The sequence below is a fragment of the Artemia sp. Qi Xiang Cuo genome, chromosome 18, assembly GCF_049724085.1.
Source record: "Artemia sp. Qi Xiang Cuo chromosome 18, ASM4972408v1, whole genome shotgun sequence".
Classification (NCBI taxonomy): Eukaryota; Metazoa; Arthropoda; class Branchiopoda; order Anostraca; family Artemiidae; genus Artemia; species Artemia sp. Qi Xiang Cuo.
This window is the reverse complement of record NC_142811.1, coordinates 3,910,203-3,927,258: the sequence shown is the minus strand read 5'-3', so window position 1 is coordinate 3,927,258 and position 17,056 is coordinate 3,910,203. Positions and strand designations below refer to the sequence as shown.

At 34.9% G+C, this 17,056-nt stretch overlaps 1 protein-coding gene across 1 annotated transcript in view; it reads left to right on the top strand.

Moving 5' to 3' along the window:
* Nucleotides 1-17,056, top strand: part of LOC148941132 (uncharacterized) — a 104,327-nt gene that overhangs the window by 72,592 nt on the left and 14,679 nt on the right. Inside the window, exon 13 of the mRNA XM_089103952.1 lies at nucleotides 5,132-5,285. Within this exon, the coding sequence (XP_088960078.1) occupies nucleotides 5,132-5,285 (154 nt within the window). The remainder of the gene's footprint in view (nucleotides 1-5,131; nucleotides 5,286-17,056) is intronic.

Below are 17,056 nucleotides of genomic sequence, written 5' to 3'. Positions count from 1 at the left end.
ATATAAATTGTAAGAGCCACTCCTCCCCCTTTGGCCGTCCTTTTTTAGTACACCACACCCAAGCAATAATCTCCCACCAAAGTCCGTCAAACATGGCTCAACAATTAACAAACCCCTTTCGAGTTCCTACTCCCCCTCCTCTTTTAACCAGCTCCCGTCCCAAACTCTTGAAAAAAAAATCCTCGTTCCAATATTATACCCAGCCTCTTAGAAACGTCAGTACCCATCCCTCCTTCTCCTACCTTCTCATCCCCTCCTTCTCCTACCTTCCCTTCCCCCCCTTCTTCCCAATTTGCCTCCTTCTTACCCTATCTCCGCGAAACCCCACCTCCAACCCATTCGTTTTTTACCTCATGCCAACCCTGTCAACGTGACTCAGGTCTGAGACCTTTTGCACTTAATAATGCTTCACTGATCACACGTGATTATTCAGATGAAAGCTATAGTTTCCCCTCTTTAATAGAAGAAAATTTTACAAAAGAGCAAAATCTTACCTGTGGCTCTCTCAGTTTACCCCCAACTTTTAAAAGTGAACCTCTACCCCTTTCACTTCAAAACTGGTTTAGTAGTCTCTTGGTTCAGGGTTGTGAGTTTGAGCCTTCCGGCAAACCTCCCTACAATAATCCAAATGATAATATTTCACTTTTAGGGGATATTCTCCCCACTCCCGGTATTGATTTTAATACCTGCACCCTGCCTAAGCTGCCTCAGAACAAAGCTTTTTTGAAGAAATCTGTTATTAAAGAGTTTGATAAAAAAAAAACGTTATCATTCCCCCGTTTTTCTCCTTACGAACGCCGAAAGTTTAAATTTTGAAACTTTACTTGAGTTAGAAGCAACAGCAAAATTGAACCCTATTGGTGTAATTGCAGTTACTGAATTCCAGGGACAAAATTTAGATCTTAAAATGACCGGTTTTCAGGAGTTTATAAGGTTACGCCCGGTTGACGACCCACTTCGGAAAAAAGGAGGAGGAGTAACGATTTTCGCAAAGGATTGCCTATCTCCTACCCTTATCCCTGTACGAGGTCTCGGTGATTGCGATAAAATCATTAGGATATCTACAAAGCCCAAATGCCTACCGCGGCATTATACTAATTTAATAATTTACTCTCTTTATTATTCACCCGGACAGAATGCTTGTTCTCCTCATAATTTTCATGACAGGCTACAAGCAAGTCTTGACTTTGTGACGACGAACTATCCAAATGCCGGCATCTATATAGCAGGGGACGCGAACGAACTAAGTCTTAATTGTCTATGCAATGATCAGAAGCTTAAGCAAATTGTTGATTTCCCTACTACAAAAGGTGGAACCAGTTTGGATGTTATTTGCACCAACCTTAAAACAACTACAATATTCCAACTACACTTCCTCCCCTTGGTGGTAGCTATAATTTCATGCCACTTTTGAAACCACTGCTAGTTTTCAAAACAAATTGCTCAATTTCTGAATTTTCGTACCGCCCAATAACAAGTCAGGGTCTTTTTGATTTTAGTTCTTGGATTACGTCCGAGAGTTGGAATGATGTTTTGTCGTGTGTAAATCTTAATTCAAAGGTTAGTTTGTTTCAAACTAAATTGATGACAAATTACCGAAATTGTTTCCCAGAGGTTACCAAGAAGGCATGTTCCTCAGATAAACCTTACATTAATGAAAAAAAACGACTAATCCATTTGAAACTAAAACTTTTTCGCTTTGGAAAGAAAGTGGAAGCATTAACCCTCCGTAAACAAATTAAGAACGAAATACATCGTGCAGCTTTGCGTTATGGTAATAATTAATTAAATGACTTAAAACAGAGCAAACTTCAGCAATGGTTTAAGAAAGTGAAAGAAATAGGGGGTCGGTCGTGCAAGAACCTTGATTTTCTTCTGGATGAACCGCCTGAGCAGACAGCAAGTGAGCTTAATAAACACCTAGCTAGCATTTTGCAGACGTTCCCCCCCCCCCTCTCGAAGAATCAGCTAATCCCTGAAACTCCAAAAGATAAAATCCCGGAAATTTCGGCGAAGCAAATAAAAGAAAAAACACAGAAACTGAGAAAAAAACTAGTATTTGTTCCATTGATATCCCAATTGATCCAATAAAAGTAATCCCTGATGAACTATCAACACCCCTTATCAGTATTTTTAATGATATTAGTAATTCCGGATGTTACCCGTCGTGTTGGAAGCTGGGCTATATTACTCCAATCCTAAAGAAGGGAGGCGTGAACGATTTTACTGGAGTTCGACCAATCACCTTAACCCCAGTTTTTTCAAAAATGTATGAGGGTTTCATAGCTAATTGGTTAAGGCTAAATTAGCTAATTCTTGAACTTATTGACTTACAACAATCTGGAAACCTGAAGGAGATATCTACTTCACACTATCTTGTTGGTCTTCATGACACCATTCTTAAAAACCTTGAAAACGCTGATAATCTTTAATCTTTTATTAATTTTAATCTTTTTAATCTTTTAATTTTAATCTTTTATTAATTGATCTGCAGAAAGCGTTCGACCTAATTGACCACAATATCCTCTTAAATAAACTGCTGACGGAGTTTCAAGTGAGTCCCTTTCTAGTTAAAATTACTGCCTCCTTTTTAACAAATCGTTTTCCAATCCCCTTCCTATCTTTAGTGGGGTGCCCCAGGGAACTCTGATGAGTCCCATTTTATTTCTTATAATGGTTAATAGCCTCATGACTGACCAAACAGAGCGATGGAAGTATGTTGACGACCTGTCTGCATTTGAGGTTTGTCGACGAAATATTAAATGCTCAATTATGACATTACTTGATAATGTAACACAGGAAGCTTCTTTGTAGAAGATGAAAGTTAATGCTAATAAATGCTCAGTTATGACAGTTAATTTTTTAAAATCACCCTGTTCTTCACTAACCATATTTCTCTCAAAATCTGTCCCATGCATTAAACTACTTGGGATGACATAAACCGGTGACTTGAAGTGAGATAGCCCATGTTCAAAACATCCTCAAACATGCATCCACTTTGGTTTCCCTTCTAAAACTTTTGATAAAATTTTCTTGCCCTCCTAGGGATCTTCTTAAGCTTTATTGTTCTTTTATCCAGCCAATACTGGAGTATGCTTGTCCACTATAGTATTTCGGTCTTTCTTCATATCAAATTTATAAGACTGAAAATGTCCGAAAACAAGCAGTTGGAATCATGAATGGGGAAGGGAAGGTTCCATATCATTATCTACTAGGTAAGTTCAAGATCACCACGTTGGCCGAAAGAAGGAACCTCTTATGACTTTGTTTCGGTACCAAGACCCTGTCCGTTCCTCGATAACGTTCCATCATCTCCGAACCCTACTTTCCTGCCCGTAACAGACGGTCCCGTATAAAATCTCAATAAGTCCCCGATCTGACTCGCATCCCCACTAAACATGAAAGGTATCGGAAGAGTTTTGTTCCGAGTTTTGTTGAGTTGTACAATAGCCAGGAGAATTAGTCTTTAATTTTACTGTTATAGATTTTTTTTTTTTTTTTTGACTTTTTAACTAAGTTTTTGACTCATTATATATATATATATTTTTTATGTATTTGCATCAATTTTATTGTTCTCTATTTTGTTTTTATTTTTGAATTTTTAATTAAGTGTTGACCTTTTTCATATATTTTTTTTTTTACAATGAATTATGTTCGAAGTGAATGTCACGTTCTTTTGATGATATATGTGTGTATGCTCTTTATCATACATATATATATATATATATATATATATATATATATATATATATATATATATATATATATATATATGTATATATGTGTGTGTGTGTATGTATAGTGCCTTTGAAGTATATATATATATATAGTGTTTTTTTGTTTTTTTTGGAAGAAAAATTCAAATAAGTTGGGTAAGTTTGATACTTATCCAAGGAAATCTTATAGACCCATAACCGTCTCGTGCATCTTGAGCAAAGTGTTTGAAAATGTGATCTTCTCTGAGCTTGATACTGGACACTTTAGGGACAATCAGGTTGGATTCCAGAAAGGTATCGGGTGCCCAGAGGCTCATCGCCTTCTTGCTAACGTACTTATGGAATCGGAAGGAAAAAAGTCGCTCTGTATATGTGCACTATTGATATATCGAAAGCATTCGATAGCGTCAATCACATGCAAGCAATGAATGCTCTACTGCACAATGGAGTAAGTTCGAGCATAGTGAGTACTCTGAAATTTTGGTACGAAAATTCGACTGTGTTGGCCAAGTGGAAAGGCAAAATTTCAGATCCTGTAAAAATCAGAAGACGTGTGAGGCAAGGCAGCGTTCTAGGTCCTCTTATTTTCAAACATGCCATCTTCAAGATTCTGGGCCGTATCTCGCCCTCTCTCCTATTGCATGGCACTGACCTATCTTACTTTGCATACACTGACGACGTCCTTCTGCTCAGTAGATCCAAAGCAGACTTACAAGAGAACCTTAATCGACTCCTGAGTGACTTTAAATCTATTGGGCTAAACTAAACTAAACAACTAAAGCCATTAAATGTGCTTATGGGTCTGTAGTGCCCAATCACGGACGCTACTCCAGGAAATCTCTTGCCTCGATTTATTGTTCAGTATGCTCACCACACATAACCTACCTTGCCGGTGCATCCCACATGCTGTCAGTGAAAGACAGTGAAAATATCAAAAAGTGCTACTATAAATTTGCAAAATTTTTACTGTACATACCCAAGCGTTATAGGAATTCCCGCCTTGAAATATATGGTCTAGCATTCGAAATAATCCAGTGCTAAAAGTTAATTTAGATAGACGACGTTTCTCATCTGCATTTACTTGAGTGTTGTGAATTACACTGAGTGTTGTATCTTTATCTTTTTGAAGCTGGTTTCTTTTTCTTTTCTTTTTTCTTTTTGTAGTGCTCCACTCCAATCTATTTTTGCAGATGGTGGGGGGAGTAAATGTTATTATTATTGTTAGAAATTTTCGGTTTTCCATAAATGCGTTATATTCTCTTTTGCATAAAAAAAAGTTGGAAATACGATATTTTGCTATAAAATGTTGTTGTTTTATGTCGTATCTTTGTAGCTAAATCTTCTGTAAATAACTGCTTTTGTGCAGCATACTAACTTTTGAATTACCTTTTTTTCCTAAATTCTTATTCTTACAGCCATGGATTCATGTGATAAGTCAAGACGCGTTGAGTCTCAGTGCCATCTATTCTAGAAGACCTAGTTTCAGTATGGATTATGTTGAAGAGATGCCACCTGCTTATCGTCGCAGTTTTGCACCCTTAGAAGTAATACTCTCTTCAACTAATTCAGGTATAGTGTCTTTTTGCTTTTGTACATACATGGATAATAGTATTTCGTATTTTCAAACATGGTTTTGAAAGATTTCATCATATCAAAATTCTCACTTTGAGAAGGCTACACCAATACTTTGAGAAGGCTTCACAATTGAGAAGGCTGGGCATGTATTGTAGATACATGCCCAGGGATTTATTTTACGAGAAGATTCAAACTGAGGAAAACGTAAAAAGAAAAGAGAAATTGTCAGAAAATGTCTTAAAAAATCAATAATTGGAAGGGGAATGCTCCCTTCTCCGTTGTGTGTGTGCCTGGTCTAATATGTTGAAAGCCTTCGAAAGTTTTCTGACACTGAAAGGTTTATTATGACCAGTTAAAAGTTAAAAGCATCCCCAGTATTGACGCCATATGGTAATGTGAGCCATACTTGTATCACCCATTATGTTGTACACTTGATACTTGCTATGGTTTATTCTTACCGTATGAAAACAAGAGAGGAAAGGTTTTTTTTTTTTTTTTTTTTTTTTTTTTTTTTTTTTTTTTTTTAGCACTGAAGACGACTTTGCGGAGGTCCTTGTCGAAATATTTGCTTGTTCTTCGTCTTCATATTTTACAACTGGGTGACAAAATCTTCGTTTTCTCACCGATTTGATTAGATTTTTCATTTATTATTTCCTATCCTCTCTTGTTTTCATACGTCATGTATTGCCAGTGTGGCCTTAGAATGTATTTGATTCTTAGCCTCCTCAAAATTATCTATTTATTCTTCATTACCTATTTATATATATTACCTATTTGTGTCTTTACTGGAAGATACCGGAGAAACTCCACTCTTACTGCATCAACAATGGTCTATCTCTTTGCATCCCCCCTCCTTTCCTGTTCAAAGTTTTTCTCTTTTTTATGCGCATGTTCCCTATTTCAGCCTTTAATTTTTCTCTGCCATTTTTCTTTTCTTTTTTAGTTTGCACATTATACGTATATACCTGCACATTCAATATGTTTTGTATTTGTTTTTTATTAGTTTTGTTTTGTTGCTTTTTTTAGAATTTGGCTCGTAGTAGCTTGTGTAGCTCATCTTCGAATAAAGCATTGGCATTTATTGATTTGATGGGTCTCTTAGACGGGTTTGAAAAAGTGACCCTAAAAGCCACTTTGATGCTTCATACGCACCTTTATCAATAATTCTAAAATAAAAGTTCAAAATAGGGATAAAATCCTTCTTAATAGACAGTGTATAGAAAATTCACAAAAAAATACCAGATATTTCGGTCACATATGCACTGACCGTCATCAGTAGTAATAATTTTTTATAAAAAGTGATTCTATCTTTATTTTTTATTTTTTTTTTTTATTAAAAAAAGCACTAGAAATTTTAATGTCTGTTTAAATAAGCCCTCTCGCAAAATTCTAGGACCTCTGGGTCGATACGATCATCCCTGGGGAAAAGTACAAAAAAGGGCAAATAAACACGCATCCGTGATCTTTCTTCTGGCAAAAATACAAAATTCCACATTTTTGCAGATAGGAGCTTGAAACCTCTACTTTAAACTTCTCTGATACGCTGAATCTGGATGGTGTGATTATCATTAAGATTCTATGACTTTTAGGGGATGTTTTCCTTTTTTTGAAAATAGGGATGTTTTCCTTTTTTTGAAAATAGGGCAAATTTTCTCCGGATCATAACTTTTGATGAACATGAGTAAACTTGATGAAACTTGTATATTTAAGATCAGCATAAAAATCCGATTCTTTTGATGTATCTATTGATATTAGAATCCCGTTTTTTAGAGTTTCGCTTACTATTGAGACGCTCTTACTATACATTTCGTTACCACGAACTGTTTGAAAATGGTGAGGATAACATTAACAATATTCAACTGCATTTATTTTTTTGTGTATGTTTTTGAACATGATACTTGCAATAAAGTGAAACAATTATTTACACAAATTATAACACTTTGAGCTCTGGAATTGTATTCGAATTAGGATGTGGTTTTAATTTCTCAGTGGAGGTTTATTTTTTTGCAACAAAGCCTGTTTAGGAGGACTTGGGGATTCCGGAGTAGCGCATTCAACTTTGATACCAAGAATTTTTACTTCTGAATCCAGACCACGCTCTACACAATGCTTATAATGGTTGCTTCGATGTCTTCAGAAATAGGAGCTCGGTCTTCCGTGGACGCAATATAACTTGACCGCTTATACTTCTCTTTTTGTTATACTTCTTACACTTATACCGTTATACTTATGTTATATAAGCATAATATATATATATATATATATATATATATATATATATATATATATATATATATATATATATATTTATCCATAATTTTCATAATTTTCTCCATAATTCTTTATGTTTTCCTTGTGATGTCACCTATGTGTCGTGTTTATTTGTTAGAATCGTTGCGCCCTTAGAAATAAATTCTTCTATACGTACGTGAATTAAAAAAAATGTATAGTATGTATAAGTATAATATATGTTATATAAGTATATATGTTATACTTATGCCGCTTATACTTCTCTTACTATACAGTTCGTTACCACGAACTGTATAGTAAGGTCTATCGATTCCTCGCTTCCTGTCCCCTAATAGATGATAGAAAACCGTGCAATATGGACCGTAGAAACGGTCCATAACATATGTGGATTTTATAGTAAGGTCTAGACTTTGTTAAAGTTCTCATTTATCTCAGTTACTAAATTAGAAAGACAGTTTTTTTTCTTTCTTTTTTTTTACCAAGTAATTACCTGTAATACATCATAGACTGCGTATGTATTTAGGAATGAATGTGCAACCACCCGGAAGGTTTATTTCTTAAATGGGAGGTTGTATGTGTAAACAAATTGGCTGTTTCAGGATCTTTGCTTGATACCTTTTGACCCTATTCAAGCCAAAACTGTTGTTTTGCAGTGCAAAATAGCACTTCCTTCTTTTCCGATCTCTTTCTATTCACTTGGAAAAGGTATCAAAGCTCTTAATTTAGGTTTAAAATCCTTCTGCGATGTCGTACGACATCAGTAAGAGACCTCAGGTATCTCAGACGCATTTGATTTGATCATGTAATTTTTGTCAAAGCCCCAACTTCATATTTTAGGGGTGATTTTCCCCTTTTTCTAAGCGGTTTACACACAAAGTGAAAAGGCGGAATGTTTTCTAAGCGGAACACAAATTTTCTTGTATTGAATTCTTATGCTGGGTAATTTTGAATTTAATTAGTTTTACATATTTAAAATCAGTATATGAAGCTGAGCTTTGTATGTCCATGCTTTTATTCCACTGAATACTTTTGGAAAGTTGATATTCCGAATATTCTATTCCACTTGAATACTCTATGTTTTAGAGTTTTGGTTTATTTTGACAACGGTCACCATCACTAATGTACGCAGGGGTCCCACCCTCCCCCGAAACCCTAAATTTTCCAAAATTTTTGGCATTTCCTTTTCAATTTCTCAATTAAAAGTAGTTAATTATCCCTCCTCCAAAAAAAAGATACGTACCTAGTCGTTATTTACTTTCTGCTCATTACTATGAATGGTCTTTTTTTTCGTTTTTATATTTTGATTTACCGACACCTCTCTGTTCGTGTTTGTGTAAATTCAGGTATGAGTAAATGCTTCTCACTGTTTTATTAGTCGTATAATTTATTACGTCACTAATTTACTAAATCACATCTTATTATTTTAATAGTGATTTAATAGTGATGGGCTTAAAACCAGATAATGTTGGTTTTGCAGTATTCTGCTTTATCTTTCCGTGTATCCTAGTTATATGATAAAACAAGTGATTTGATTGGCTTCGGACGGATATCTTGTACTTCTTGGTCGTAAAATGAGCAACTAACATTCTATTATTAACACCCTTTCCAGACTATGCAAGACTTAGCAGCTTCCTTATTCATCATGAGCCCTACTGTCTGCCTGTGTACCTCATCCTTCCTATCTTATTAAACTAATTCTATATTACCTCATTTTGTGTTTCTTAGCCCTAGAAAATGAGTTTCTGAAATTCCTAACAAGTCCAGTTCAAAACATCCGAGTTCGTCACTCAAAACGTCAATACGGTAGTTGTTTTTCAACGGCATAACATTTCTATTCGTGATTTTTATATTATTTAAATCAATGAAACTGTTATGGCCTCAAAAAAGCAATGGGTCTGACTAGCACAGGTCACGGACTTTACTTCTCAAGTCTATGCAAAGTGCGTATGTGTATTTATATCTATAAGAGAGGCCCTGAGCTTTGAAACCCTGGCATGGATACAAACTCTTTTACTTTAATAATTACACTGGTTTAAAGATTGAATAAGATCTTATTATTTTTCCTTTTCATTGAGGCCAAAGGTTATCTTAATTCATAATGAAAAGCAAACAAACTTTTCAAAATAAATGTATGATTTTCTTTTCCTTTTTGTTTCAATTCAAGTCTCAACGATTAGGTGTATTAAATAAGGCTAGGCATTAACAGAATGATTAGTGGGGGGGGGGGTGTAATTAAAATAATAATCATTGATTTGATTGATTTTATTTTAACAACAAGCCAAATAGGTTCAAAACGATGGGTCACTTCGATCCTTATCAGTTTGACAGTTTTGCCGTACTTGCTTCATGTGTTTTTTTTTTTCCATCTTTGCTGTCCTGACTGTGTTGGCTTTGGCATGGTGCTGCATTCGGTTCTTTTTATTAGTAGCAATAGTAAAGTAAAAAAAAAAAAAAACAATGTACAGTTAGATTATTAGGATTTTGCGCAATTTGATTGAACTATGACAGATTGACTAACAAAAAACATTAGCCCTATTGTTTCTGAATCGGTTTTGTTGGGGAGTTTTCGTTGGTTGGAAGACATATAACTTCACTTGAAATCTAGTTTTTCTATTAAAATTATCTATTAATTTGAATATTAATCTGTTATCTATTATGTTGAAAATTACCTATTATCTATTATGTAAAATTATCCATTGAACCCATAAAAAGAGCCACTGTAATGATAATAAAGAGAAAAAAAATTATGTTTGTCCAAAGCTAGGCGTGCTGATGAACAAGAATAGAGAACATCCAACCCAGTAAATTTTCGTTGTGGAAATTATGTTTTTTAATATTATTGCTACAACTACTAACAGCTCACCGCAGCACCAAGCCGTCTGAGGTTGACTCTGCTACACATGCTCTTCCTCCATCCCAATCTATTCAAAGCCTCGCTCTTTACACCCTCCCGGGAAGTTCCTATGTCCCTTAAATCTTTCCTTATGACATCGTCACACCCCAACCAGGACAACCTATTTTTCGTTTAGCCCTAGACGGTTGGCCGAAAAGGACAATCTTTTGCAATCTGCCATCCTTTATCGGCAGAATGTGCCCTAGCCATCTCAACCTTTCTTTCATTATAACCGTAGAAAGTAGAATTGACCCACACTTTTCGTAAAGCCGACTGTTTGAGATACGATCAGTTAGTCGGGTACCCAAAACAATCCGTAAGCAATTTCTTTGGAAAATATCTAGCAAATCTTCCTGCGTTTTTCGGAGTGCCCATGCTTCATAACCATACTTTATCACGAACTTCCAATATTGGTTCCCATACTTATCTTTCTATTCTTGCCAACATTTTTCAACTATGAAAAAATACCCTGGATCTTTGCTATTCTACTTTAACATCTTCACAGCTCCCAAAATCTTTACTAATAATACTACCAAGGTAAGTGAAGCTGTCCACCTCATCAATCTTTTCGTTATCAAACATCATCTTATCATCTTCACTTATTCCTGGCCTTAGCGACTTAGTCCTCTTAATATTAATTTTCGAACTTTTCTAGCCCCTTGAACCCGCAAAAGGTCTAAAAATTCATTCATTTTGCTCACACTTTCATCTAGGATGCTTAAATCATCAGCATAATATAGGTCCAAGAATGTTTTACTTCCCCATTTGGTTCCATGTTCGCCCATTTGGTTTGCTCTGCTCCCAAAGACAAAGTCCATCAAAACGATTTGTATAAATGGGGATAGAACACAGTCCTGCTTAACTCCTGATTTTAATTAACGTCGTAACATTCCAAGTTGTAATATTCATATTCTTTAAATCATCGAAATTATTGTGGCCTCAGGAAAAGCAATGGTCCTAGAACCAGTGCAGGACGGGGATCACATATCTTCTAAAGTCTACATCGAAGTGCTTAAACCGGCTTAGAACCAGGCAGCAAGAAGTCCCTGGGGCTTCCAGTTGAATCCTGGGTCCCTGGGCTTTTTGCAATCCTGGGTCCATCATGGTTACAACGTGGTTTTCCACACTTGGCGATGCTCTTCTGTCAACATAAGTTGAAATCCTGCACAGACAATCTCAAGCCTATTACCTCCGACTCATTATATGTTCATGCCTACAAATATTATGCTACAAATATTATGTCCGAGATAACCTCCAACCTAAACTCATCCCAACCCCCAACTTATCAGATTATGATGAAATTCTATGGCTGAGCCTTCGACCGAAAGTACTTCCCCGCCCTTTCAATTAAATTGTAACCGCCGTCTTTTATCATTCCCCTAACCAAAGTATTGACCAGAAACGCAAATTTATCCAACAATTTCTTATAAGTGCTGATTTTGTGTTGTCAAAGTATCCGAACGCTGGTATTTGCTTACTTGGCGATGCGAATGACCTGAGAATTGACTCTATCTGTAACTCTCTTAATATTAAACAGCTGGTTAGAATATCTACAACGAATGGTAACACCTCTTTGGATGTTATTTGTTCAAAGATCAGCAAGTATTACAACTCCCCGAAAGCACTGTCACCATTAGAAGACAGTTATCACTGTTGTCTTCTTTTTTCTCCCTCTTCAGCCATTAAACATTCCTTTACTACTCCCATTAGGGTTTGCCGTCCCCTCAGTGACACAGGACTTTTTTATTTTGGATCATAGCTGACCAGTGAAAGTTGGTCAGACCTTGATAATTCTAATAACCTTGATGACAAAATTTTGATTTTTTACAAAAAACTAATTGATTCCTGCTCATTATGTTTCCCGGAAAAAAAAAATCAGAAAATGCTCCACTGATAAACCTTACAGAAATAATCAAATAAAAATGTTATTCTGCACGAAAATAAGCTTATTTAAGAGGGGTAATTTAGCTGAAGCAAATAAATTAAGAAAGGAATTAAAAAGTCAAATTAAAAAAGCTGCCCGAGCCTACTATAAAAATAAAATTAAATACTTGCGCCCGGATAAACCAAAGAACTGGTACTCTGAAATAAAAAAAACTTACCGTCAAGAGTAAAGAAAAACAAAATTTTAATATAAATGAACCTCCAAAGACTACAACTAATGAACTCAACATGAGACTGGCTTATATTATCCAGGAGTTTCCCACCACTATCTTACGTATTTCCAAATATTCCTGATCCTCTTTCACTCCCACATATTTCTCCACTTGATGTTATAAAAAAAATTGAAAAACTAAAACGATCAAGCATTTGCCCTTTAGATATTCCTGTTCCTCTGATTAAAGCTTTCAGTGATTACCTCTCAAAACCCCTATCCACCCTGTTTAATGAAATTACCGAATCTGGACAGTTACCTCAATATTGGAAACACGGCTTTATTACCCCAATCAAAAAGAAAAATGGGAAGCCTGGCTTTGATGGCATTCGTCCTATTACCCTCACCTCGATTTTTTCAAAATTGTATGAAAGTTTTCTCGCAGACTGACTTAAGATAAAAGTCCTCCTCCTTATTTATCTTAGACAGTTTGGTAATCACAAATCCACGTCAACTTCTCATTACCTGATTAATTATGTCGATACCAAAGATAAGTTACTTGAAAAATCTAACAGGTTGCTGAATCAGATTTCGATTGTTATTCAAAGAGCTTCCATTTTGATTAACAAAAAATTGCTCAGATGAACTTATAAAGGAATTCTACATTGAAGCTTTCCTTGTTAAGCTCGTTGCCTCTTTTCTCTCTACTAGATCTCAAGCAGTTAAATATCTAAATTGTTTCTCAGATCATCTCCCCATATTTAATGGCATTCCCTAGGGGACTAATTTAGGCCCTCTCCTTTTTTCTCTTGTGATTAACAGCCTTTCAACCCTTTATGACAATAGGTAGAAATTTGTCGATGACTTGACAGTTTTAGAGATCTGTCATAAAAACATGTTCAGCAGCCCAATGGGCATACTCCAAGATATTGCCTGTGAGGCCTCTTCCCTTGAAATGACAGTTAACCCTTCCAAATACGCAATAGTCTCAGCAAGTCTCCTTAAATCCCCTCCCCTTTTTCTTCCTCCTGTTCCTCCTGAAACCTCCGTCACATCTCTTAAACTCCTTGGTGTTACAATTTCTTCCAATTTGAAATGGGATGTCCATATAAATAATATCCTACGACAAGCAAACTCCTCGCTTTCCCTCCTTAAACTTTTAAATAAATTAAGTTGCCCCCACTCACATTTACTGCAAGTATACATTTCTTTTGTGCGTCCCATATTTGAGTACGCTTGTCCTGTGTTGCACCCTGGCGTCTCTAATGAAGCAACACAAAAAATTGAAAATGTCCAAAAGAGAGCTCTAAGAATTATTTTTAAAGAGGGCATAATGCCATATTTGCATTTGTTAAATATTTCAAACCTAGAGACCCTCGAGAGACGAAGAAATAATTTGTGCCTCTGTTTTGGTAAGTTGGCACTTTTGAACCCCCGTACTGCGTCCCTTTTCCCTGATTACCATGTACCTGATAGAAATCGTCCTCCACGAACTGTGTCCCAGCCTATCCCCACCTTATTTCCCCTTCTTTGTACTACCTTGCGGTATAAGAAATCTTTTATCCCTTTTTTTACTGATATAATAAATAGTTATTAATTTGTACATAAATTTTGTCTTTTCTCTTATATAATAAAAGAAACAGCTTTGTTTTCCTTTTTTTCTTTTTTTTGTTCCCTATCCACTTTTTATGTTGTTTTTTAAACATATGTCAATTTGTATATTATTTATTTTATCATTTTTTATCTTTTTTTTACTAGTTGCCATTTTGCAGTTTTTAATATAAGTGACAAAGGAATCATATAGCATTCCGATGCCTTTATGTCTCGCTCTTTTTTTTGTGTATATTCGCTTATTCCCCCCCCCCTTCCTTTTTTTATGTCCGTTGTAATTCTTTTTCCGATTCGTATTTGTGTAAGTTTAGTTTGACGAGTTTTTATCTTTTTAACTTTTTAATTGACTTTTTACAGTTTTAATTATTGACTGTTAAAAGATTGTTCATAATGATTTTTCTATTTCCTTGTTGTTTTGTGCATTTTGCCAGTTTTAGTGCAACCATTTATAATGTCGACTCCGAAGTCCGAATTCGGCCCTTTGTGGGCTTGTGATAGTGATCTTTTTGAAATAAATATCTTATCTTCTTATCTACTGCGCGGAGAGAACCCATAGCATATTAATTATCAAGGAAGAGGTTTTTTTTAGCCCGAAAACGCCCACCAAAACAGACCAAACCCAGAAGAATTATCCATTAGTCAGATTCCACTACAAATGATGTGTCGTTTACTAAGCTATAATTTTCCCAAAGCCATTCCAAAGCCAAGGGGTTTGGAATGGTGCCACTTGAGGGGTGCCACTCCTCAAGGTCATCCTGCAGTGCGTTAGCCATCACCTTGCTCGGCGTGAAGCTGAGCAATTTTTCAACCCCTTCACGACGTTGAGGCAACCTGACGGATTTCTTATGCTACCTACGGATGGAGGGTCAAGCTTCGCTTCCTAAACCTCTACCACCACCGCAGATATTTCCACGCTCAGCTTACCCCATGCTCCCGCTTACAGTCTGTAAAGGGTTTCTGGAAGGGGTTTAAATATTATTAGCGAAAAATAACGAGACTATTTACAGTTATGATCATAACTTGACGGGCAGACGAGCCTAGGCTGTATCGCTAGGACCTAGGCTTCAAAAAGATTAGGGGACTGCTAATTTATATTGTCAAATTTAAACTATCAAGGACATGGAAATATATAGAAAATATATGTTTGCCCCCTATCTCCGTCTCATGTCTAATCAAACCTGAAAACCGTAATTTCCCAGATTTTCTTGTTTCGAAATTGTGAAGTTTTTAGGGTAGTATCACATTTTCGTTAGTTTTGCCACGTTCAACGTTGATTAAGCCAAACTAATTAGTTAAACTTGACAACGCTTTTTTTTGTAAACACTCGAGTGTTTACTATCTTTGATGCCCAAAGACAACTTCACCTTCATAGGTAAGCTAAACCTTCTGAGAAAGAAAATGAAAGAGAATAAAAAGAAAGATGTGATTCTTGGATTTCCCATTGGTTTGGTTTCGCTCTTTATTCTCTTTCGATTTTATATCCTTTGTTTTTCTATCCTTTGTTTTTAAATGCTATCCTTGTTTCAACGCTGAGAATGCCTTGTTGTAGACAGGTGAAATATTCGTTGATTCTTCTTCTTCTTTCCTTTCTCCTTCAACAGGTTAAAAAAAGGATAGAATTTAAAATCTAAAGAGAACAAAATATACACAAGGATAAAAATAATAAAAAGAGAGGTTCGATTCTTGGATTTTTCATTGCTTTGTTTATTTTTAATTCGCTTTTGATTTTGCATTCTTTGCTTTTTTAAAACAACTGTGGTTTAAATAGTTTCCCTGTCTCAACGCTGAGAATGCCTTGTTGTAGACAGGTGAAATATTCGTTAGATTCTTCTTCTTCTTTCCTTTCTCCTTAACAGGTTGAAAGGAAAAAAAATTAAAATTTAAAGAGAATAAAATATTCAAAAGAAATAGAAAAAATGAAATCAAAGACAGAAAATGAAAAATAATAAAAATACAGGTTTGATTCTTGGACTTTCATTGGTTTTATTTATTTTTTTATATATCCGCTTTTGATTTTGCATTCTTTGCTTTTTTTAAAATAATTGTGGTTTATATAGTTTTTATGTCTCAACGCTGAGAATGCCTTGTTGCAGACAGGTGAAATATTCGTTATATTCTTCTTTCCTTTCTCCTTTAACAGGTTAGAAGGAAAAAATTTAAATTTAAAGTATAAAATATTCAAAAGAAATAGAAAAAATGAAATCAAAAGAAAGAAAATGAAAAATAGTAAAAATTAAGGTTTGATTCTTGGATTTTCATTAGTTTGATTTTTTTTTTCTTTTTTTTTAATTCGCTTTTGATTTTGCATTCTTTGCTTTTTTTAAAACAATTGTGGTTTAAATAGTTTCCCTGTCTCAACTCTCAGAATGCCTTGTTGTAGACAGATGAAATATTTGTTAGATCTTCTTCTGCTTCTCTCCTATCTCCTTTAACAAGTTAAAAAAAAAGGAAAAATATTCAAAAGAATAGAAAAAATGAAATCAAAAGAAAGAAAAGGAAAAATAATAAAAAGAAATGTTTGATTCTTGGATTTTTCATTGGTTTATTTTATTTTTTTTATTATTATTCGCTTTTGATTTTGCATTCTTTGCTTTTAAAACAGTTGCGGTTTAAATTCTTTCCCTGTTTCAACGCTGAGAATGCCTTGTTGCAGACAGGTGAAATATTCGTTATATTCTTCTTTCCTTTCTCCTTTAACAGGTTAAAATGAAAAAATTTAGATTTAAAGTATAAAATATTCAAAAGAAATAGAAAAAATGAAATCAAAAGAAAGAAAATGAAAAATAGTTAAAATTAAGGTTTGATTCTTGGATTTTCATTAGTTTGATTTTTTTCTCTTTTTTTTATTCGCTTTTGATTTTGCATTCTTTGCTTTTTTTTTAAACAATTGTGGTTTAAATAGTTTCCCTGTCTCAA